At 42.5% G+C, this 25,555-nt stretch overlaps 1 protein-coding gene across 1 annotated transcript in view; it reads right to left on the reverse strand.

Annotated features, from left to right (window-relative positions):
* Positions 1-3,959: 3,959 nt before the first annotated feature.
* Positions 3,960-25,555, reverse strand: part of cita (citron rho-interacting serine/threonine kinase a) — a 48,336-nt gene continuing 26,740 nt past the window's right edge. Inside the window, exons 19-48 of the mRNA XM_056274355.1 lie at positions 24,856-24,965; positions 24,277-24,451; positions 21,673-21,870; positions 20,779-20,832; positions 19,918-20,115; positions 18,268-18,461; positions 17,824-17,959; positions 17,472-17,576; positions 16,957-17,097; positions 16,629-16,736; positions 16,430-16,456; positions 16,264-16,387; positions 15,685-15,846; positions 14,768-14,905; positions 14,415-14,595; positions 14,202-14,307; positions 13,320-13,407; positions 12,936-13,105; positions 11,542-11,622; positions 11,050-11,185; positions 9,493-9,632; positions 9,269-9,361; positions 7,970-8,078; positions 7,706-7,834; positions 7,390-7,470; positions 7,219-7,297; positions 5,461-5,643; positions 4,460-4,629; positions 4,242-4,345; positions 3,960-3,983 (exon numbers count right to left, since the gene is read on the reverse strand). Of these exons, the coding sequence (XP_056130330.1) occupies positions 3,960-3,983; positions 4,242-4,345; positions 4,460-4,629; positions 5,461-5,643; positions 7,219-7,297; positions 7,390-7,470; positions 7,706-7,834; positions 7,970-8,078; positions 9,269-9,361; positions 9,493-9,632; positions 11,050-11,185; positions 11,542-11,622; positions 12,936-13,105; positions 13,320-13,407; positions 14,202-14,307; positions 14,415-14,595; positions 14,768-14,905; positions 15,685-15,846; positions 16,264-16,387; positions 16,430-16,456; positions 16,629-16,736; positions 16,957-17,097; positions 17,472-17,576; positions 17,824-17,959; positions 18,268-18,461; positions 19,918-20,115; positions 20,779-20,832; positions 21,673-21,870; positions 24,277-24,451; positions 24,856-24,965 (3,744 nt within the window). The remainder of the gene's footprint in view (positions 3,984-4,241; positions 4,346-4,459; positions 4,630-5,460; positions 5,644-7,218; positions 7,298-7,389; positions 7,471-7,705; positions 7,835-7,969; positions 8,079-9,268; positions 9,362-9,492; positions 9,633-11,049; positions 11,186-11,541; positions 11,623-12,935; positions 13,106-13,319; positions 13,408-14,201; positions 14,308-14,414; positions 14,596-14,767; positions 14,906-15,684; positions 15,847-16,263; positions 16,388-16,429; positions 16,457-16,628; positions 16,737-16,956; positions 17,098-17,471; positions 17,577-17,823; positions 17,960-18,267; positions 18,462-19,917; positions 20,116-20,778; positions 20,833-21,672; positions 21,871-24,276; positions 24,452-24,855; positions 24,966-25,555) is intronic.

Below are 25,555 nucleotides of genomic sequence, written 5' to 3' on the forward strand. Positions count from 1 at the left end.
CCCACAGACCAAAGACATGTAGGTCAGGTGAATCGACCATACTAAATTTAAATGGTCTCTAGGTGTGTGTGTGTGTGTGTGTGTGTGTGTGTGTGTGTGTGTGTGTGTGTGTGTGTGTGTGTGTGTGTGTGTGTGTGTGTGTGTGTGCGTGCGTGCGTGCGCGCGCGCGCGCGCCCTGTCCAGGGTGTCTCCCTGCCTGCCGCCCAATGACTGCTGGAATAGGCTCCAGCATCCCCGCGACCCTGAGAGCAGGATAAATGGTTCAGATAATGGATGGATGTTAGACTCCATTTGTATAACTACAAGGCTTATGGCCAAGAGCTTGTTTGAAATTGCCCATGTTGGTATAAGAGCTAAAGGTGGGGTGGGTGGTGCTGGAGTAGGTGTGGATGAGGGGACCAATTTGGAAAATGTTGTCTCTGTCCATAATGGCTGGCCTGGTTCCTTGTACAATGTATAGCATTAGTTCTCTGAGAATCTTTCATATCCAAGCAAAATTGATATTGTAACTGAAATATCCTCGAGTTGATATTGAATCGAATTGGAAATTGAACCGATTTGAGAAATTAATGGCATTGCCCAGCCCTAGTCATTATTGTAGCTGGTGGTTGCACTCAAGTCACACAACTGGATTATAAGCGCATCATAAAAAGAGACAAATCAGAAGTGAAAGACATTGGTTATAATATTTAATATTCTGTGACAAAACTCTACAGGGACGCTAATAAAACTTTTTGTTAGCAAACATCAACATCATATCGAGCATTATAGTTCAGGCGCATGTGATAAATAAAACAGAAAATAAAATGAACGGTGAAACCCTTTTAAATTCAGTCCCATGTCCAAACATACTGAAACCAGTAACAGGGTTGTGCAGTCTGTACTAGCCTCTGGGTGATTGGTTAAACATGAATGACCACTGGGTTAGTGCTACCTTGGACTTAGTACATTCAATATTTCCATATTCATTTCTAGAGGCTCAGCAAGTCAAGCAGAAACGCCTCAATACGGATTGCTTTATGTAAAGGAAGCCTTATTTTGGAGACATGTTAGGCAAGTTGAAGTGTGGCATCTCACGCGTCTTCACTCTCAATAAACCTTACTGAAATTCATAAAATATACCAGAACATTTTTGCACACAGTAATACAATCTTCCCTCCCCCCAGATGAAAGCATGGCTATCTATACTAGAACTGGCTTTTAATGTCAGCACACCCATTTGAATGGATGTCTTTGTGGAGATGGCACGATGAAACCTTTAACTTGCTAAGTGTGGCTTTGTGAAAGATTGAAAAGAGAATAAGAAACTGCAATATTCGTTTACTCTGCAAATGGAAAATTGTGAAAAGTGACATACCACGGGTAAGGGAGCTTTCTTAATATATACGTGCTTTCAAAGCTAAATCTTGATAAAGTTGCTTGGAAAGTTTGGGTACATGGATCAAACCGTTTTGCTGATTATCTTGGCAAACGAATTAGTATTGCACATCTTTTCTAACTTACATATTTCCAAACTTTTTATTGCAAAATTAATATTCACTTGCTGAACTTATATATAAAAATAATTTAGCATGTGTGAAATCGCAGAAATTACAGCTTCTATAAGCATTTCCTATAGCGAGCCAAGAATCATTCTTTTGTTTTCTCCACGACTTTAATAAGAAATTTTCTCAGGACAACTTTATGTGCACTGCATGTTTAAGATCTCCCCACAGATTTACATCAATCACATTTAACTTGGGGAGTGTGAAGGCCATTCCAAGATCTTTATTGGATCTGTATGAATCTGTGAAACCTCCTGAATCATTTGTTCCTTTGAGTAGGTCAGTTGATTTAAAACAATGTTTTAGATGAATGTCTTGCAAAAATATCAAAGCCATTTTACACAGCTACTTACTTTTTGGACCCTACTTACTTCGAGCCCATGCTTAATAATTGGCAAGATGTTCAAAGTTATCTTCTTGTGACTGGTCAAAATAGCAAAATGTCATCCAATCATAACTTTGTTGCGAACAATTTATGGTCTGTTTAAGGATTGTTTTTCAGCTTGTTGGGATGAGATCATCGTAAAAGCCAACTCTCCCATGCAGATCACTCATTGATATAAGCAGTGCTGTACTACATGAATGTTGGCTAAACCTTTCTGCAGGTCCTTCACTGTGATATGTAGGTTCTGCTGGGCACATCTGACCTAAAGTTTCGGACAATGTAAATTCAAAGCTTTCTAAAAGCTTTCTAAGTAAGTTTTCTTCATATTTCTGTGAGCTGCTTTAAAGAGTCTGTAGTTGTTGAGAGTAATTGTAACATCCTGGGATGTTAGAAGGCTCAAATTCAATTATCTTAAAAAAATTCTCCTGGTTGGCAACAGGAAATGTGTCAAGGCTACGATTACTCCCTACGCTGGTATAATTAAGGACTGCCGAGAGGATGCCAACACTTTTGCACATGCCACATTTACCATTTAATTTCTTTTAATCAATTAAATCCAGCAAATAAATAGTGAATGTGCATTAAAATTAACAGCAATACATCGTTTAGTTTTCATCCTGCAAATGTGCATACAGATTTGCCCAGGAGTGCCCAAACTTTTGCATACAACTATATAACCCAAATCTCACAGAAGAATAAGAACACTCCCTTTCATTTCAGATGTACACTTCCATGCCATTTATGAATCAGAAAAACTAGGAATATTTTCATCTTCAAGCTGAACAACACTTTGGGTTATATACAGTATTAAGGGACATCGTACAAAAAGAAATGCTTAAGTACTATGTTCTCGGCTTGCGAAGGCAAACTCAGCATGAGTTTGCCTTCGATAGATGAAGGTTGATAAACAAGTTGGATCCAGGTTAAAACTATTCACAATCAAGGTGACTTGGACATGTTAAAAGAATACTCAGTGGACAATAAAGGCGACGCTTAATCACTTTCTCTTTAACAAAAATAGACATGGCTTATCCAGCCTTGAAATTCCTTCTCATATATATATATATATATATATATATATTATTTGTATGTATATATAAAATTAAGTCTGCCTATATACAATCAGATTGCGTTCTGAGGAATTATAAAGGTACTGTTCGATTGTTGCAGGGGATTGTGGGTAGTGCAGCTTTAGTGTCAACTTTTTTAAGGTTAGACAACTTTTGATAAGGGGTGGGGCTCTACAGGGCATGTTTATCTTCTTTGTGCCAGCCAATTCATGTCACAATCCTACTAACCAAAGTATTGAGTTAAGACTGGGATTAATAGAGAATGATTGTGATTCTTGTGTAATGCTTGCGTATGTGGATCCTGTCAGCACACGGCTGAAGCAAAAGCCACAAATTCTGTTGTATACACTCTCCTGTCCTAATATAAATACATTCGAGACAGCTGTGTCGAGTTAACAGTTCCTAAATAAAGATTTTAGCATTGCTCTGTGAAATAAAATTGCTACAGGTGTGCTTATCCATTCTAGTCATTTCTGATATCTGGAGTTATCTAAGGCTGCTGCTGAAGCCCATTGATCCAGGTTTTCAGTTGAGAAATCCCAATCTATAACTGAAGATGTGTACTTTGAAAATTGAAATCAAGTTCCTTTACACAAGGAGCACATCTTCAAATGGATCCTAAATAACCCTGCTCAAAAAGTTGTTCATATGGCATTCTGTTGACCTTTACTAAGGACAGGTCGAAGTTATTAGGAGAAATGACCTGATTCTAATGACATCTGTTTCTTTGCATTTCTCTTATTCTCTCTCCTTGCAGCTAGTTTAGTTTCTCTATCTGTGGTTTTCTCAGTTTAGAGTCAGATTGAGCAGACATGTGGCAGTGTTTCGTTATTATGTAATGACATTTTCAGTGCTACGCCGCTCCTGCCCTCTCCTTTCCATCATCCCCAGAGATGAGGAGCTCTGTCCACTGGCTGTGCCGGGTATGGTGCTCTGTTTTGTTTGGTGTTCTGCTGTCACTCAAACAGATGACTGGTCCCATACCTGTTGAGCACAGTCAAAATCATGCTAGGATCATCTTAAACATATATGCACTCTAATAAAGCAAAAAGAAATGTGTGAAACAAAACTGCCCCCCCCACACACACACACACACAACAAGAACAACTGGGGCTCCTTTAGCATTTTTAAACACTATAAATGCTGGAGCATCATCAGAGTATATAACCATGGTAAAGTGGATATAACATTTAAAAAACAGAGACCTTTTAAAAAAAGGACAGCAGCAAATAACTGGCAAACCTTGTTGACAGGGTTGATGGGTGTGCGTCCAGAGCCCGTATGGAGCCTCTGACGCTCCTCGAAGCGGCCAGGTGACCTCTCCCTGCGCACATCCATTAGCCGACCTGGGGAGTGGTCCATCCGGTGATCCGCCATAGCCCTGCCTGGGGAGCGCTCTAACCTGGGGTCTGCCATGGCCCTGCCTGGGGAGCCCACTGCACGACCCTCCAGCATCCTGCCGGGGGATTTCTCTCTCTCCATTGGTCGGCTGGGGGACTTGTCGCGGCGGAACTCGGTGCGGGCCTCTCGGTAGCGGTGAGGAGTGCCGGGGTCTCCATGGACAACAGGACTGGCTGCCAGTCTCTTGGAGATGTGCTCATTATAGGAGGGAGGCCCGCGCTTGTTAGGGCTGTGGGGGAGGATTGTCAAGTCAAAGGAGAGGGGCTTTGTGCATTGGGTCATTTTTTTGTTTTGTTTTGCTGTAGTGTGACAGACTCAGTGTTAGGCTGAGGCTAAGGCTTTAATTTAAAAACTCATAGTGGATGATTGTTCATGATGACAGTGGATTGAAAAAAATCCCATCTATTACCAGCTTTGTACATAAGAATGTGGTAGCCGGTTGATGGAAAGACAACTGGAGAACACAGTTTGAATGGCTTCAAAAGCTACTTTAGCAAATCAGTGTGACTGTGTATGTATTTACAGGAGAATCTTAAAAAAAGCATTGAAAGAATTAAGCTCATCTTTATTCAGGAAGTCCTTCCCACATTTTACAGGAGGCACTCTGAAGAGTAATTTGGATTAAAAAACATCGAACCTCACTTAGGCCTTGTTACAGATAAAAAATGCATTCTTCCTCCTGCAAAGAACAAAATGTCAGTGTTACTTCCCTGTTCTAGAAAGACAGGATAGACTAAAAGCCAGTTTCACGTGCTCCTGTGGATGCCAAACCTGTGCCCTCCAGTGTCAGCTAATACCAGTGATTGTCATAGCACCTGTGCAGATTGGATTGGGGAGTGCTTTGTGCTGGAAGCCCTTTTGATACCAACTGTACGATGACATCTCTTACCATTACTGTCTAAAAAATATCAATAAAAAATAAAGTGATATATTGAGCCTTTGCGCTGTAAGTCATGCTTGGGGGTGATAATTATAACAGAACACAAGAGTATTTATAACTGGTGACACTGTGAATATATGACACCTATGAATATATGCAGAGTTCTTTGTAGGTCCTCACCTGCGGCCAGAGCCGTTGCGCTGCAGATCTCCCCCAACATCTTGACTCTGAGCAAGGTTACCTTTGCAGCAGATGACCCGCAATTTATTCTGGTAGGAGGAAGCCAAGTAGATGGCCCCAGAGGAGATGGCAGGGCCCAGGTAGCGTGGGTTTGGAATGTCCAGATGGGCATAGGAGTGGGGCCTGGAGGGGGGGACGAAAAATGTCAAGAGAAAAAGAGTGTATTCCTGTAAAAGCTGGGACTGAAAAAAGTAGGGATGCACCGATACTACTTTTTATTTCCAGACAAAGCACAAGTACTTACATTTTGGGTACTTGCTGATACCGACTACCGATATGAGTACTTAATAATAGTATTACAGTTCTAACAATGACATTTATTTTCATTAGACATTCCTCATTTTATTGTAAAAAACAAATACACAACATAATGCTGTTGCTGACGTTTTCACGTTCAACTTTGTGTTTTGATTAACAAGCATGACACTGACTACACTGTGTCGTGTGTGGTTGCGTGCCAGCCATGTTTTCTGAGGAGATTACTGTGCGCATATTGAGTTTTGCCAAGTGATAATGCAGTTGATTATGCAGGGTTTGGAAGCGTAGTATATATTAACTGGGACTGAGTTAGTCAACTAGATCATTTTAACTACAGGGCAGCACGGTGGCACAGTGGTTAGTGCGGTCGCCTCACAGCAAGAAGGTCCTGGGTTCGAGCCCTGGGGTTGTCCAACCTTGGGGGTCGTCCCGTGTGGAGTTTGCGTGTTCTCCCCGTGTCTGCGTGAGTTTCCTCTGGGTGCTCCGGTTTCCTCCCATAATCCAAAGACATGTAGGTCAGGTGAATCGGCCATACGAAATTGTCCCCAGGTGTGTGTGTGTGTGTGTGTGGGCCCTGTTTGATGGCCTGGCGGCCTGTCTAGGGTGTCTCCCTGCCTGCCGCCCAATGACTGCTGGGATAGGCTCCAGCATCCCCGCGACCCTGAGAGCAGGATAAGCAGTTTGGATAATGGATGGATGGATTTTAACTACAGGATCATGGATACACATTGATTTGAGTGATTTAATGTGGAATGAAAAACCCCCTCAAGATTGCATTGCTGTGTTATGTTGCCTCTGGTGCAATGAGCTATTTATTTTAATAATTTTTAAACAGATTGTACTCGCTTTTTACAAAGTTCTATATATTTTTTATCTGTTGAAGGAGAAGTAAAGCGGAACACATGACTGTCATGCAACCACACGAAACACAGTTGCAGTTGGTGTAGCAGGTAAAAAAACCCACCCCGCTTCGCCCATGTGATGCGCCGTGTCCGTGCCCAGGCTGTCTGCACGCATCTTAGTTACACACACTTGTAACTTTGTCATTTCTTGCTCTGTTTGGACAAATGACACATCGATGTGTTCGTCTGCTTCTTGGCCGTCGCTTCGCGTTGTCTATCTAGCTTCATCTCCCCCTTTTCCCATACAAATAGTGACAAAAGGCACTGCTCACTTTTCACAATTTCAGCAGGAATTGTCTAGTCGGGTATTGGGTGCAGTTGTATGGAAGTAGTTTTACGAGTACGAGTACATGACAACAGTATCGGAAGGAATACTGATACTGGTTTCGGTGCATCCCTAGAAAAAAGTTCAGGTATGAGAAGCTCAGAACTGATATCATAAACTAAAATAAACATCCACTCCTATGCCTGATCTGGAGTTTGAACCCTCAGTTAGGGACCGATAAATGTAAAAGAGGCAGTGATGAAGAAGTCTTACCCGAGAGCAGCATGTCCTTGGATCTCAATAACATCCAGAGAGTTGAAGTAAGTTACAAACAAGTAGGGTTCTCTATAGGCTGAGATGCAAGAAGAAAAAAAAAACCTTACTCGAAACATCCTGTCATAAACTCTGCGTTTTAGTATGTTGAAACAACTGGTTTGCACTCACCAAATGAGAGAGGCAGACGACTCCATTTGATGTCATGTGTTCTACTCCTACGGCCGTATGCATCAACAAACACACCAAACTCTACAAATAAAAAGTTCAGTTGCGACACAAAGATTGCTTATTGGTAAATGTTAACAGCGAAAAACTATTACAGAAATATAGGCTTTCAGACATATAAGTAATAAATTAATGTGTGTCAATAATGTGCGTCAATAATAATAATAATGTGTGTCACTTGTGGTGAGATATTCTTCAACGGTCTGTTGCATATTTATACGGGAATACAAAACACACACAGGCAAACAAAATCTCCTACCGTGGAAACAGAGGAGGTACTCATCCTTCAGTGGCGCTGTGGTGACCTGGATAATAGAAATGGGGAAGCTGTGCGAGGAGGCAGCGAACACAGCAGAAGCGAGCGTAACATCATTTTTATCCAGGAACTCTATGGAAGGAATGGACACATAATACAAATTAACTAACTAAAATTAACTGTATCCTTATTTTTTAATAACACCAATACAGAAATTCTATGAGTGTCTACAGCACCACTAACAGATTTAAGTAAAAGATAACCTACCCTCTAACACATACTGCTTCATCTCAATCTCATAAAACTTGTTAGTGCCAATGATGATGCTGTAGCCAGTGAAGTGGATGCAGCTGCATGGTTCAGAAGTCTCGATCTCCTATAACCACAAACACAAGTTTAAAAAGTGCCACTTTAGATTCATTCATTCATTCATTCATCATCAGCCGCTTCTCCGGGGTAGGGTCGCGGTGGCAGCAAGCTAAGTAGGGCTCTCCACACGTCCCTCTCCCCAGCAACGCCCTCCAGCTCCTCCTGGGGGATCCCAAGACATTCCCAGGCCAGATTGGACATGTACTCCCTCCAGCAAGTTCTGGGTCTACCCCGGGGTCTCCTCCCAGTTGGCCATGCCCGGTAAACCTCCAAAGGAGGGTGCCCAGGAGGCATCCTAATCAGATGCCCGAACCACCTCAACTGGCTCCTTTTGATGCGAAGGAGCAGCGGCTCTACTCCGAGCTCCCACTGGATGTCGAAGCTCCTCACCCTATCTCTAAGGCTGAGCCCAGACACCCTACGAAGGAAACTAATTTCAGCCGCTTGTACCTGCGATCTCACCCTTTTGGTCATTACCCGAAGCTCATGACCATAGGTGAGGGTTGGAACGAAGATTGACTGGTAAATTGAGAGCTTTGCCTCCTGGCTCAGCTCCCTCTTCACCACAACGGTCCAGTACAATGTCAGCATTACTGCTGATGCTGCACCAAACCGCCTGTCAATCTTCTGCTCCATCCTACCCTCACTCGTGAACAAGACCCCAAGATACTTGAACTCTTCACTTGAGGCAACAACTCATCCCCAACCCAGAGGGAACAATCCACCATTTTCCGGTAGAGAACCATGGCCTCAGACTTGGAGGTGCTGACTCTCGTCCCAGCCATTTCACACTCGGCTGCAAACCGCCCCAGTGCACGCTGGAGGTTATGTTCTGATGAAGCCAACAAAACCACATCATCTGCGAAGAGCAGAGATGCAATTCTGAGGTTCCCAAAACGGACAGACTCCTCACCTTGGCTGCACCTTGAGATCCTGTGCCACTTTAGAGATTTACAATAATTGGGGATGGAGTTTCAATGGCTATAATGCATGAGCAACATATCAGACATGGGCCCAACTTGCTAACAATCTCAAAAACAAGAAGAAAAAAAACCCCGTAAAAAAACCAAAACAAAACAGTAATTTGTAAATCCTTTTTAGATTCTTAAGCCACAGTCTTGAGGTGTTCACAATACAAGATACAACTCACAAGACTTGTGTAACCATGAGTTCAAGTTGCAAACAGAGCCCACTCACCTTTCTGATGCAGAACTTGTTCAGGGTTTCATTGTGGCGGAGGATAGTAATCTTATTTGGCATGGCAGCACATATACAGGTCCCATTATCAATCTGCAAAGGAAGAACAACTCTTAAGACTACAATAAAATGTTGCTCTCAGACAACATGCAGCATGTCACCTCTGAAAGACCAACCAAACCGTAACAGGCTGGCACTACATAACTAAAAACAACCCAATGTACCTTTCCAGAGGAGAAGAGGTGGCATCCCTTTACTGTCTCAAAGATGTAGGGGTTGAGGTCTGGTTGAGCTGGCAGGTGGGACTGAGACAAAGACTGTTTCACCTTCTTAATCTCCACCAGACAGAGTGCCCTCTCCTCTCCTGAAGGATATGTCAAAAAGGTCATTTATACGTAGAGACAAAAGCAATCTCTATACATGAGCTACACACATGGAAGATGTGTTTCATCTGAAAATTGGCTCTAAAAGACTCTGCCAGTGTGTCCACAGTTATAACTTTAGTTTTAGGCTTAGGCATGAGTAGTGTAACTATCATCTACCCCTGTGATCCTATAATGTAGAGGGGAGAAGAGCTAAAATAAAAGAAATAGGAGCCAGGTGGGAAAGAGTAGAAAAGTTGTTTTATAAGAAATGCTTATGACCTTCAGATGCTACCGAGTCCTGTTGCTGCGGTAAATGGTTATTACTATATATAGAGCATATAAAGGGCAATACTACAGAGAAAGTGCAACCTTTCTGGGGCAAAAACATTCTTCTTCTTTGGGCTTGTTTCCTATTTCTCAGAGGTCACCACAGCAGATTTTACAGTTTCCATCAGTACCTTGTGAGGGCACAGCACCAATGGCAGCCATTATTAACCTGGACCTCGGCCGATCCCATATGGAGCCTCAACCGATCCGGTATGGTCTTGTCAATCCGTATACTGATTTGGCAAAATTTGACATCAGATGCCCTTCCTGACACAACCACTAACCCAATGGACGGGGCACAAGTAAAGCACTGGATGCCACCCCAGTATTCATGGACTTGCGCCCATGCCTGTTGCCACTCTGGGCAAAAACATTGATGTTAGAAAATTAAGCAATGGGTGTCTATTCCATTGCCTACCAACAAAGGGATCGCCAGTTTGAATCCCCGTGTTACCTCTGGCTTGGTTAGGCATTCCTACAGACACAACTGGCTATGTCTGCGGGTGGGAAGCCAGATGTATGTGTCCTAGTCGCTGCACTAGTCCCTCCTCTGGTCGGTCAGGGTGCCTGTTTGGGGGAGAGGGGGAACTGGGGGGAATATCATGAATCATGATCCTCTCACGTGCTACGACCCCCTGGTGAAACTCCTCACTGTCAGGTGAAAAGAAACGGCTGGCGACTCCACACGCATAGGAGGAGGCATGTGGTAGTCTGCAGCCCCCCCCCCGGATCGGTGTGTGTGTGTGTGTGTGTGTGTTGGGGGGGGGGGTGCAGCAGCGACCAGGATGGCTCGGAAGAGTGGGGTAATTGGCCGGGTACAATTGGGGAGAAAAAATGGGGGGAACCCCCCCAAATAAAAACAAAGAAAATTAGGCAACTTAATTTTTTGGGGGGTTTTTTCTCCCCTTTTTCCCCCTAATTATTACTTTTTAGAAGGGACAGGCTTATAAAGAAAATAGGGTCTTGAGATGGATTTGAATGCAGGATGTTATGGTGCAAGTCTAATGCCCCCCTAGCTATAATTTCTTTTACAAGAAGGAATATCACTAAGTTTTAAGAAATGAGTAAAATTTAGCATCCTTTACTGACCAGTGATCATTAGTAGCTTGTCAAGGTCTTTCAGGATCTGGATCTGGAAGACTGAAGTCAGTCCAGGGATGTGGGTCAGAGAATTCTTTATGACGTTGAGGGCGTACAGACCCTCCTCAGAGCCAACCAGAACAATCTAAGAAGAAATAAATTGATTAAGGAACATAAGGAACATTACAGTTATTCATGTTGGATAAAACAGTGTGCAGTGGCTGTTAGAGAGACTGTCCTGAAACCAGAGTTCAGCTTTAGTTCTTTGAAGAACCAAGTGCCAATCGACAGCCTGTCAAAATGCCCTTGAACATGGCACCGAATCCCTGACTACTTGCTCATTTTAATTTAGACTGGCGAAGAACTTCAGCTACATGCACAAAAACTGGTAAAAAAAAAAAAGTATAAAATTCTACTTTCATGAGTGGTATCTTAAATATTCATAGATTATTCATCCTGGAGCTTTTTCCATGTTGATGCTGAAATCTTAGGTCCTGGTACCTGGTCAGTGAGTGGCAGAGTGCAGTTGATGTCCAAACGGTCATCACCCTCCAGCTTAAGTAGAGAGTTACCCAGCAATTTCTATCAAGACAATAAGCAGGGACAGACAGGGAAGAAGCAAAAGAGAGGTGGGGTGGGGGTTAGCTTTTGTGATCTGCACATCAACCCCTCTAGGCAACATTATCCAGCAAGGATGATGGCCATAGAGCTTGCATAAACTCAAATATAGGCATTCTTTAGTGCAGTACCAATTCATCAATCAATGCTTAAGTGCTAAAGCAATGAAACCACATGTAAATTAAGTTTTTTTCACCAGGTGACATTTTCCCCCCAAAGACAACAGTTAACAGGCAACTTTTAAGATATTGTTTTACTTCAAAAAGTAAAACAGTAAAACAGCTAGCAATCATACGTTTAAAAAAAGGAGATACATTTCAGCAAAAATGTAATCCTATTTCTAAGGGTCCTAATCACACAGAATGTGAGAGATGAGAGACTGTATCAGTGGCCACAACGAACACAAAAATCACAAGTAGCAGAAGCCTGCAGAGTGTAGGGAGGCTTCAGTTGTTGTTTTGCATCAGATATGTGTATATGTGCTACACAGTAGGGGCTTAAGCAGCACATGGGTTTTGTAGAAGCATGCATGACACAGCATATGACACTGGGCCAAAGCTCTGCAGCAGTGCCAACTTGCATCATGCACTGTGTAAGCTACTGTACTGTGTGTTTATCTGACAAGTGCATTTGATCTGCTAAATGCATGTGCATCAGAGGGTAGCTGCTCACGTAACGTGCAATCCACTCAGACTTCAACTGTGTGAAACTCTAGTATACAGTGTTGACATCATATGTGTAGGTGTATACAGCTACTGCATGCTCAGTCAGTCGGCTGACTGAAGCCCAAGCATTCGTGCTACTAGTTACTGTACCTGAACCAAAGGGGATAGGTTCTTCGGTCTTTTAGCAACACCTGCCTATAATATGATCCAAACAACCCCATTGAATGGAAATACATACACATTTTTTAATCACATCAGAGACACAATGTCAACATTCAGAGAAGACGTGGATGATAAAAAAATGCAGAGAAAGAAGAGGGAAGAGTAGAAAAAGAAGTAAAGGCTCCAGCTATCTAATTTAACGGGGATGTTTACCATATATCTCACATAATTATCGAAAGAAAAAAACTGTTTTGTACATATGCACAGGAAGGTAGTGCAATCCGCATGTGTTAAATTACCATTTCAAATGAATGTATATAATGAGCTTTTCAGGTATAAGGGTGCCATTTGAGCTGCGCACGATTACATTCAGGGATGTTTCAAACAATTCTCATATCAACCAAACCACGGTTGACATGTAAACACAACACACACATACACTGTACTCACAGCATCAGCATCAACTTTATCCTTGGAGCCACGGCTGGCACCCACCACAGACTCCAGTACAGCCACCCACCGCTGCTTATCAGGGAAACTGGGAGCCATGAAGTAGAGAGACTGGCCTGGCCAACAGGTGGTATGGGGATGAGACTCCAACTTTAGCACGTACGAGATGTCTACACCACAACATGGAGGCATAAATAAGTAAACAAACAAACACACGGTTTAAAAGCCATTTTCCATTCTAGGATGAACTGTCAATATTTTGTCGTGTTGTGGGATTAGAAAATAGGATGAGATAAGTGGATCCAATTTAAGATCTTGGAAGGCAGATACGCTTAAAATCCTACAAGATGAGCAGAGTAGGATTAGGCCGGATTGATCCAGTACCTGACTTGGCAGTGTTGATTAGCTCAGAGACTCCTATGGCTCCGTGAACAGTCACTTCCCCATCGGGCAGACACAGCTCAAACTCCTCCTCAGCCTTTACACTGTCTGATGGACAAATACCACAGGTGCCTTGTTACTGGACAGCGCACAACTTTGCACATTTTGGCATAGTCACTCCATATTTTCACACATGGTTCTGCGAGGACACACAAAAAACACGTCTCTTTCTAGTATAAGGTTGAACCTTTTCTCTAAACTTCTGCTCGAGTCTTTAGTAAGACCAAAAGAGTGGATCACATCTCTCCAGTCCTGAGGTCGCTACATTGGCTTCCTGTCCATCAAAGAATGGATTTCAAAACTCTGCTCTTGGTTGATAAAGCCCTGAATGGTTTAGGGCCAAAATACATTTCTGATCTATTGCTACACTATGAACCATCCAGACCGCTCAGATCTTCTGGGACAGGTCTGCTTTCTGTCCCCAGAGTTCAAACTAAACATGGAGAGGCAGCTTTTAATTTATGCACCACATATCTGGAACAAACTCCCGGAAAACTGCAGGTCTGCTACAACTCCGAGTTCTTTTAAATCTAGGCTGAAGACTTCCCTCTTTGCCGCTGCCTTTTGTTAAATAAAACTTGAAGCTTTTGATTTTCATCTTACACTGCACTTTAACTTTTACTCTTTTTATTTGTTTTTAAATGTCTTGTTACTGCCTTATGTTGCTTCTCTTACTGCCTTTTATGTTTTATGTAAAGCACTTTGAATTGCCTTGTTGCTGAAATGTGCTATATAAATAAATTTGCGCCTTGCCTTCAAGGTTATGAGCGTAATGTAAGTTTCTTACAACAACAACAAAAATCTCTGTTATTCACAGCTTTGAACACACAAGTGCTGACCTTCTCTAGGCTCATTATCATAAATGGAGACCTTGGTGCCATCCAGTACAACATACTTCCTCTCCCAGCCCTGCTGGCCATGCTTGCCATTCCTGTAGACACAAATACACACAAATGCATGCACAGGTTTTTACACTGCGCTTATTTTATACTGCATATGGTGAATTGAGTAGCTCATAAAATTATGTGAAATAGTTACCTGGGTTGCTTCATCCATCCCTCCAGTCGAACATGTCCACTGGCCTCTTTCACCTGCAGGGCAGGGGAGTTTGCCTTCTCCCGGCACAGAGCCTCTGAGAAATGTGTGGCATACTCAGCTGGCAGGCCGCAGGTGGCTGGGAGACACGGTGAGCATTTGGGGTGGCACAAGGTATGACACTCTGCAGTAAGACAAAGAAGGAATGGTGAAAAAGGCCAACTAAGGTTCAATTAAAAATGCTTTGGTTGCAGGGTCTGTACAATAATCAGTGAGTAGGGGTTAAAGTAGTTATGGTTTACAAACAGATTTTGACAGGAAAAGAGGAACATCTAACAGCAGTGGAGGATACAAACCTAGACAAGTGGCAGCCTGTCGTCCAAAGTGTACAGTGTCCAGACAGACGGCACACTTGGCAGCCCGCATATTTAGACCCACAGTGAAGCGATGGGGGATGTTATGGTGCATCCTCTCCTTCACACGGCGACCAAACTCTACAGCACAGAGAGTAGGAAAAGTGGACTGTTGAATGGAAATGCACAGATTTACTAAATGCTTATTGACTTTTCTCAATCAACAGTTTTTTAAAGGGCTTTTTGGAGCCAGTGGGTAAATGCCAATGACAATATGATGAACTGAAATACTTTTGGATGTAAAAAATCTGATGACTGTCATTAAAATTATAAGCTGAGGAGAGGAGCAGTGAGGATGCCACTTGGTAGCACACTGTCAAACACATTTCTATGGAGGAGTTAACTTATGTGTAGATAATTGACTGCTTCACAAATCTGAAAAGTAAGCAGTTCATCAGGAGGACAACACAGGCAAATGAGGCATGTCTGTGTATCTGACATGCATGTAGTGTACATAGAGAACAGAACTACACTGTGGAGAGTGAGCAGAAAGGTGATGACTTACTTTCAAAAGTGACCCTTCTCTTTTCTGTGAGGAGCAACACAGAAGGAAAGAGAGAAAGAGATCTGACAGCAGCTAGATCAAAGTATAAAGACCTAACAGACTTACTAAAAGAAAAGAAAAGGCCATAGATAGTTTGGAAAAGCAGTAAGAAAAACACAGAAATACCACCAAGGCACAAAAAAAAAAAAGGAAAGAGGGCAGTAATTTCTCTTACAAAGAGTAGCAACTCAGCAGCTTGAAAAAAGGTTCAGGATCATGTGTTTACATTACCACATTACCTCAGTGAGTTGAGAGCAGGGTGCTGTATTGGGACATGTATTTGTTTGTATTTTTCCCATGCAAATATGTAACTTACCTTCTGGTGTGGAGGTCTCCTTGCAGCGTGATGAGGGGTTGAGAAGGCTGCTGGGGTTGGGCTGATGCTCTGGGGACTTGACGATGGCTGACATGAGGATCTGCTGGCGGGCCTGTGCTGGGGTGGATGGGGCTACATGCTCTTGGGCTTTGAAATGGGCTGCTGCAAAAGTGTAAAACCAAGTCTTCAAGTTATAATGGTACTCGTAATTTTAAATTTAATCTGTTTTGATTTTGGTAAACGGCGTTGGAAATTAACCTTATAGAACTTTTCAGTGCACTATGATTTCTAGGGTGGGTGAAGAGGGGTAGAAACACACGGCAAAACTTTTTTGACTTGACCAAACTGAATTTGTGTAATTGCATAACCATAATTTGTGAGCTAGCCTAAATTGAAGAAGAATCTGGTCACACCATAATGGAAAGCCAAATGAGCCCATCTGAGTTTTAATGTAAAGAATCTCCATTAGCCCCAGCAGTAATTAAGTCTTCCTTTTTCACCAAAAATATCTGACTTTATGTAAAAAAAAAAAGAAAAGAGACAATTATGGACCAAGACAAGAATACTGCCAGCATTTACCCTCCTCTCTGAGGGAACGCAGCTCTATTCTCATCTTCTGTAGGGCCTCCTCTAGGTCAGAGCAGCGTGAGCGCTCTTTCTCCAGCGCCATCTTCATGTCACTGTATTGCATGGGCACTGCTGGCTGGGACTGGGGGGCCAATGCCCCATTAGTTGTGGTACCCACATCTTCTCGCCGCCGCCCAAATATGCCCTGTTCACAGGGAGACAGAGACAGTTATAATAGTGAATCCATTAACCGTTCCATCTATTATTAATAGTTAACAAAAATGTATTTATTCAGGAACTTATAAGTATGCTGACAATTGTCAATCGTTGATTTTTAAATGGCCTGCAGTACTCTGGTGAGAAATTATTTTTCAGACCTTCTTTTTCTTTGTAGGCTGGTCCATTTTGGCTTGGAGGAAATCAATGAGTTTGGTCTGCTGGGAGATTGTACCCTCCATCTTTACCTTCTCATGGGAGTACACAGCCTAAAGGCAGGGAATACGAAAGAAATAATCACTTCTTCTGAGAATGTTTAGAACTCCCATTGAGATTACCATGATGACTTCAGTTGTCTTATCTTTTTGTGTTATTGAGAGTCTAAACTCTGGTAGACGTTCTTATTAGTAGTAGTACTCCAATAATTAAGTGGATGTAACCGAGAAGCCAGTGCGCTGCATTATAATATCATCACATTGGATTGTCTACCTGTATATTCTCCAGCTGATACTCCAGGTCTGTCCTCTCAGTTTTGAGCATGTCAGTTTTGTCCAGGGCATCCTGCAGGCCTTGGGTCAGACGGAAGATGTGACTCTTCTGGAGGTCCATCTGCTGCTGCAGCTTCCCTTGCTGTGGAGAAAAACACACACACACACACACACACACACACACACACACACACACACACACACACACATGCATGCAGCATACAACAATGTTGAGCTGGCATAGAAACAGCCATAGTCTCAAATAAGGGTTACTACCCCTTAAAATTCACCAAAAGAACAGAAAAAGAATATCCCTTTAAATGGTTATAACCAAAATATCCAACATATTTGTATAAAACAGTGGGCAGTTTTATCAAAGATCTTGAAGGATATAGTGGTTTCCACTTTTGGAACTGATGCTGTTCCTAATGAACACGTGAATTGAAAGAAAGGTCATCCAGCAGAGATAAGTCATTAAATAAATGCCTTTGGAATCAAATATATGTTACTTTCTACCTCATCCATCAGTCTCTGTTTCAATTCTCTCTCCGTCTCCAGCTTCTGCTGTAAACTGCGAGCATTCATCTCCAGCATGGCGTGCTTCTTTTCCAAATCATTGAGCTGTGCAAACATAACATACATACATGTTAACACTTTGTAGTCAAGAGCTTGAATCCTTCATCCAACATTACGGTCATTTGTCGTCTTTTCCAAAATAAAGCAGAAATTTATAAGGCAGATATGCACTAAAATAAGAAAAAAAGGCAGTTTTCTTCTTTGGCCTGACATTTGATGGAATTAGTCAGGACTTAGATCAGAAATTGAGGCTGGATAGATAAGTAGAAAGAAAAACAGACATGTAACTTACTGTGTCCGATAGGCTTTCAGCCTTCAGCCTTTGCTCCTTCAGAGCCTGCTGCAAGGCTATTATCTCGGCCTTGTGCTCTTTGACTGCCAGCTCCACCGCCTGACGAGACTCTGTGCTGCGCTGGTCTGCACGCAGCCTAGGTGTGAAGACGTAAGAAGACTTACATCACAAATGAATTTGGCCCATTTTCATTAATATGAAATGATATGACAGAGATAGTGAAGTACAGTATGTACATATATATGACATAATTATATATTATAATGTAATACTTAGAGGTTCTCTCAGTTGTGTGCACAATGTCACAGTACGTGATCTACTCATTAACTATATATTTCTTCTGAACCAGTGTTTGTACTTTATGAATTTGTAAGCGTGTATGTGTTTGCGTGTGTATACTTACGTATAATGTTATATTCAAATGTGTAAATGTCTACACTTTACCTATTCTGCTTCTCACTGTCAAGGAGCCTCTGCAGGTCTCTGGTGCGTCTCTCTGCCTGGCTCTTCTCATCTTCCAGGGCTGCTCTCCAGGCCTCCCACTGCCTCTCCTTCTCCAACAACTCATCATTCAGAGACTCCAGTTCGACCACCTGCTCCTCAAGCATGCTGCACGTGGTTTTCAGTGTCTCAATGTTCTAAGCCAAACAACACAAGTAGAGATTAGTGATGAAAACTCTTGTGCAATGTGTTACTGCTTTTGAAAAACCACACAAGAACCATCTCAACTGGGTCTTTAGTGGTAAAGCAGGGTATCAATATTATGATGCCACAGAACACAAATTCATATGAGGATGAATAAGGCATATATATATATATACACTACCGTTCAAAAGTTTGGGATCACCCAAACAATTTCGTGTTTTCCATGAAAAGTCACACTTATTCACCACCATATGTTGTGAAATGAATAGAAAATAGAGTCAAGACATTGACAAGGTTAGAAATAATGATTTGTATTTGAAATAAGATTTTTTTTACATCAAACTTTGCTTTCGTCAAAGAATCCTCCATTTGCAGCAATTACAGCATTGCAGACCTTTGGCATTCTAGCTGTTAATTTGTTGAGGTAATCTGGAGAAATTGCACCCCACGCTTCCAGAAGCAGCTCCCACAAGTTGGATTGGTTGGATGGGCACTTCTTTGAGCAGATTGAGTTTCTGGAGCATCACATTTGTGGGGTCAATTAAACGCTCAAAATGGCCAGAAAAAGAGAACTTTCATCTGAAACTCGACAGTCTATTCTTGTTCTTAGAAATGAAGGCTATTCCATGCGAGAAATTGCTAAGAAATTGAAGATTTCCTACACCGGTGTGTACTACTCCCTTCAGAGGACAGCACAAACAGGCTCTAACAGGTACTATTTAATGAAGATGCCAGTTGGGGACCTGTGAGGCGTCTGTTTCTCAAACTAGAGACTCTAATGTACTTATCTTCTTGCTCAGTTGTGCAACGCGGCCTCCCACTTCTTTTTCTACTCTGGTTAGAGCCTGTTTGTGCTGTCCTCTGAAGGGAGTAGTACACACCGGTGTAGGAAATCTTCAATTTCTTAGCAATTTCTCGCATGGAATAGCCTTCATTTCTAAGAACAAGAATAGACTGTCGAGTTTCAGATGAAAGTTCTCTTTTTCTGGCCATTTTGAGTGTTTAATTGACCCCACAAATGTGATGCTCCAGAAACTCAATCTGCTCAAAGAAGTGCCCATCCAACCAATCCAACTTGTGGGAGCTGCTTCTGGAAGCGTGGGGTGCAATTTCTCCAGATTACCTCAACAAATTAACAGCTAGAATGCCAAAGGTCTGCAATGCTGTAATCGCTGCAAATGGAGGATTCTTTGACGAAAGCAAAGTTTGATGTAAAAAAAATCTTATTTCAAATACAAATCATTATTTCTAACCTTGTCAATGTCTTGACTCTATTTTCTATTCATTTCACAACATATGGTGGTGAATAAGTGTGACTTTTCATGGAAAACACAAAATTGTTTGGGTGATCCCAAACTTTTGAATGGTAGTGTATATATATATATATATATATATATATATATATATATGCTTTTATTTAAGCATGCATATGTGTGACTAATGTGTTACCTGCTTCTGGTTGTTGAGGTGCATCTCACGGTCAGCCACCTCTCTTCTCAGGCGGTCAACTTCTTGGCTGAGCTGAAGCCGGTCCTCACTCTCATCTGATGCCTCATCCAGCTGCTTGGACAGATAGAAGTTCTGGCGGTTTAGCTCGGCGTTCTCCTGGCTCAGCTGCGTAAGCTGCTCCTCCAGGTCTGTGATCACCTAAGGACACACCGTTAGAGATGTTAGTGTTGCTAAGAGGGAGAGAAAGGACATTCTTAGCCTCGCTAGTGTTTGTATACAGAGTCAGAGGGGAGAATCTTTCAAGCAATAACATACCTATGATTGATACCAATTAGTAGTTTTACTGACAATTTTACAATAGTCATGCTTAACATGCATGTTGATGTTAATGTCCACCTTCCATAATCTCATCTCGAATCTTAATGTTTTGGGGAGGTAAAAAATGTTCCTGTAAATGACACTACTACACCCTCACATGCTTTACAAAACAAGTGTGGACATTAGACTACCAGTCTAATTTAATGATTTTGCTTTACTCAAAGCCATGCTCATGGCCAAATTACATCTTTCATCCAGTGACAACTGTGTGGTTATTCCTCTGAAGGCAAAAAGGTTTGGTGCCAGAACAGGGTCAATAATATAGTCACTGGTATGTGTGTCAAACCAAACGAGATCATATACAGACAGGTAAGCTAGGTGAGAATTACTGTGTTGCAGAACCAAAAACTGGGTACATTCAACTTTGTTTTGTTATACTGGAATGGAGTCTATTGAAAAGATTGATTCACATAAATACAAACTCGCATGATTTAAAACTATCAAGTTGGTCAAAGCAGAACAAAAAGCTGTGAGAGCACTTACCGAGCAGCTGTCACGCAGGGCATCAAATTTGCGCTGAATTTCATCTCTATGACTCTGTGGGAAAAAGGAACTTAAGTCCAGGAATGCAACCAATGAATGACCTTTAAATTTACTGAGGGCAAATTCTACATTTTTGCTAAAAATTGTATTTTGAGTGCGGTGGTCCAGTGCAAATATGCAGAAATGAAAAACCATCCATCCATTGATTATCTGAACCACTTATCCTGCTCTCAGGGTCGCAGGGATGCTGCAGCCTATCCCAGCAGCCATTGAGCGGCAGGCCAGGAGACACCCTGGACAGGCCGCCAGGCCATCACACAGGGCCAACACACACACACACACACACACACACACACACACACACACACACACACACACACACACACACACACCTAGGGGCAATTTAGTACGGCCGATTCACCTGACCTACATATCTTTGGACTGTGGGAGGAAACCGGAGCACCCAGAGGAAACCCACGCAGACACAGGGAGAACATGCAAACTCCACACAGAGGACGAACCGGGACGACCCCCCCAAGGTTGGACTAATTTTCTATATCTCACTATTATGATAACATACCAGCAGTGTGTTTGTGTCTTTAATACAAACTATTTTTGTGCCCATCCTTTGTATTCTAAATGTATTAACATGTTACAATTACAGTTTCACATTTAGCAGATGCTTTTATACAAAGTGAGTATGAGCCCAAACATCTGTGAATCAAAAAAATAATTTGCCTTTTTTTTTTTAAGATTTACTAAAAGGTTGGATACGGGATTTTGATGGATTAGGATTTAATATGCAGATTCAATAAACTGCTTTTGAGCCCCAACCTTAAGTATGTGGTTCTGCGTGAGTGCGAAAGCATATGTGTGCATTCCCTGTTGTCTCACCCTAAGTGCGGTGATCTCCTCTTCTGCCTCAGCAGTGGTCTCCTCCAGCTCGGTCTTGGCCTGCTGCAGCTGGCTCTCTAGAGCAAGACGTGCTGCCTGCAGGCCACTGATCTGGGACTCGCGCTCCTGCAGGGACAGGGTAAGCTCCGACACCTGCCGTTTGATCTCCAGTTTCTGCTCCTCGTGTTCCAGCCCCATCTATGAGCAAGCAAAGGAATTATGTCAAATTTCAGTCAGGCTGGGGTGTAAGGGTCATTTCCAGGGATCGAAGAAAGTTGAATCAGTTCATCTGGATACAACCTTTATTGACAGAAATGTTTCATCACTCATCTAAGTGACCTCTTCAGTCTAAACTGAACACAACACAGTGACATAGCGGCTGCGGAAGGGGAGAAATCCCACATTAAACAGGCCCTGGTTAAGTGTGGTTTTCCTAACTGGGCGTTTATCAAAGTCGTGCAGATGCCCAAACAGTGCACCAGCCGATCGAAGAGAGGAGAAGGACAACAGCTGCCTAAGAGTAAACCAGCGGTGATTAAATATGGTGGGAGTGTCGGAAAAGTTGAGACATTTTCCAAACACTGTGTCTCAGTTGCTTTCAAACCCCAAAACACACTGCACCAGAAATTGGTCCACCCCAAGGATCGGGTCGCCTGGCACAAACAGAGCAATACAGTATGTGCTATTAAGTGCCAGGAAGATTGCTGTGACTTGTACATCGGGGAAACTAAACAGACGCTGGCCAAGAGGATGGCACAACACAGAAGAGCTAACGTGTCAGGCCAAGACTCCGCAGTCTACACCCATCTACAGGCCAGTGGCCACTCTTTCAAGGATGAGGATGTGCACATCCTTGATAGGGAGGAACACTGGCTTGAACGGGGACTCAAAGAAGCCATCTATGTGAGAACTGGGGAGGGGGGGCTAAGAGTATATCTGTCGCCATCTGACAATGCTGTGATTGCAAACATTCCCAAATCCTCTGTGTATAGTACACATGGCCATTGTAACCCTGGTTAATGGTCACGCCTATTTGCATATGAAACTGATCGTTGCTTTTGGTCATTATGCAACTGTATTGTTTATAAGGGTGGGGACACCTGCAGTCAGTTTAGACTGAAGAGGTCACTTAGATGAGTGATGAAACATTTTTGCCAAACGCTGTGTCCAGATGAACTGATTCAACTTCCTTTGATTTTCTTACCTGGATTACTGAGCATGCATAAAGACATTTTAAGAGATGCTTTTCTCTTCACCGGAGCACCTACTGAATGGACTTTGATGGATTTCAGGACAATTCACATAGTGACAGATAAACTGTGGACTTGAGGAAAAGATTGAATTCACTCTAGGTTTACTTCCTGTTGTAAATTTTCGGGTATACTGCAGATTAAAATCCACACCAAAACAGGTATTTTGTAATTTTTTTTAAACGATAGTGGGGTTAGAATTTTGGATTACAGCATTTTCAGTTATAGCACTGACAGACAAAACTACCTCCAGAAAAAGTCCATTTGGACTCCACGGGTTTTAGACTACTGCAGAGATTGAGAGACTGGTCTCATTTGAGGCTGTATCTCTGCAAGTGACAGAACACAGTATGTGTCTGTATTCAAGGGGGAAGAGAAGCCAGTAATTAGCAATTGGCAAACTATAAATGAGGTCTTGGTAGGAAAGAGTGGATGACAGCTATACATCAAAAGAATGAGAGAAATGCAGGCCTCAGTTAAAAATTCCATGTTATGTCACAGGTTTGAACTTGATAGATATACAGCAAATGAATCTCATGGCTCATTGCTTAAAGTGTAGCTACAGAACAATGCCCTTGCTTCACATTCATGTCGTCACACATATTCACACCTGGGAGCTATGAAGAACCAGTCTTCTGTTGTTGGCCAATTGCTAACGAATAAAAACAAGATAATGTTGGGGCGTTCATGTGGTGTAGCGGTCTATTATGTTGCCTACCAACATGGGGATCGCCAGTTCGAATCCCCATGTTACCTCTGGTCTGGTCGGGCATCCCTACAGACACAACTGGCCGTGTCTGCAGGTGGGAAGCTGGATGTGGGTATGTGTCCTGGTCGCTGCACTAGTACCTCCTCTGGTTGGTCAGGACACCTGTTCGGGGAGGAGGGGGGACTGGGGGGAATAGTGTGATCCTCCCACACACTACGTCCCCCTGGCGAAACTCCCTACTGTCAGGTGAAAAGTAGCGGCTGGCGACTCCACATGTATCGGAAGAGGCATGTGGTAGTCTGCAGCCCTCCCCAGATCGGCAGAGGGAGTGGAGGAGCAACCGGGATGACTCGGAAGAGTGGGGTAATTGGCCGGATACAATTGGGGAGAAAGGGGGGGGGGTAAATAAATAAAAATTAGATAATGTTGAAATATAGCCTACTGATGGTGTGAAATTCCAAATATACTATTTAAACTTAGGCACTACAGAGCATTTCAGAACGAGGTACATATGCATGTCATGATTCACACAAGGTGTGTGTCCTGTCCTATAGGGCTCACTTCTGAATAGCAGTCTAATGAACAGCCCTAGTGTAGAATCGTCAATGTCCAAGTTCCCAGCCCCCTTAAGCTATGTCACCTTACCTCACGTAGCCTTGTCTCAAGCTCCAGTAGACGGCTCCTCTTGGTCTGCTCCTGCTGGCTCATCTTTTCCAGGTGTTCCTCTAGTTTAGCATTCTGGGCCTCAAGCTTCCCTGCCTGAGACTCCAGATAAAACTTCTGCTGTCGCAGCTCTGAAATCATTTCCTCCTGGGCTTTCCTGAAACAAATAATAGACACAACTGCTGACTACAAGGCAAGGACATTTGTGCTTGACTGTCACTTAGTTGCCAACCTAATTGATTATCAATTCCTTGGTATAGGTAAAGTTGTTTACTGTACATTCAACTACCAAAGGTCTTAGTTATTTTAAATGAAAGTTATCTTCTGAGAGAATATATTACTTGGTCTGTTTTGTTTAACTGCACTGTGTTTCTTTCAACTTAGGCCATTTCTCTGTTGCGTGGGAGATTAAACACAGTCCACACACAGGGGAAACAGATCATCCATAGTGTACCTTTAAGATGGAAGTTCACTAATGAATCTGTCAGAGGCTCGGACTAACAGAATTCGTGGGGGTACTGATGAGATCAGTGGCGTGGGCAGAAGGTCTAGCTAACTCACATGTTCTTCTGGGTGTAGATACTGCTGTTAGCAGCCAGCTTGTTAGCTTCTGACAGTTCTGCAATGCGTTGCTCCAAGTTCTTCATCTTGGAGTCCATGGCATTAATGGTCTGGCAGAAGAGGGAGATACAATAATATGGTAAAAATCCCCCCCAGACAAACCCAAAGGCAGGTTACCTTGCTCTGTGACTGAATCATACTCAGAATCATGGCCATACACATTCACAGAGGCAAATTTGAGTGGCACATTCTCCAAATAACAAACAGAATGTTGTACTTCAGTGAAATCCTATTACAGTCCATTAAGGTGTTGCCTGAAACTCCTGTCAATGTCAGATGACTGCTTCTAAAAGCTTCTTAACTGCCTCAAGTCTACCACATTAACCAGATTAGTACTAAAGCACTGTAAAGCCTAGGCTTTAAAGTGCAACTAGTGAATATTACAAATTAATCATTCCTCTCTGTCTCTTTAATACAAGTTAGTGTAAAAGGAGACACATTATAGAATTTAGTTAAAATCTGAGAGAACTCGTACAGGTGAATGGGGAAAATCTGAGCAGTATAATTGCAAACAACACTTTCTTCACCGATGAACAGCACAATATACATATTCACAGTGAAACGTAATGCCATGGCACCAACTCTGCTCCTATTATAAAGTAATCATATAATCTTTTCGAAACTATGAACCATTTTGGAA

This window comes from Lampris incognitus, chromosome 2 (genome assembly GCF_029633865.1).
Source record: "Lampris incognitus isolate fLamInc1 chromosome 2, fLamInc1.hap2, whole genome shotgun sequence".
NCBI lineage: Eukaryota > Metazoa > Chordata > Actinopteri > Lampriformes > Lampridae > Lampris > Lampris incognitus.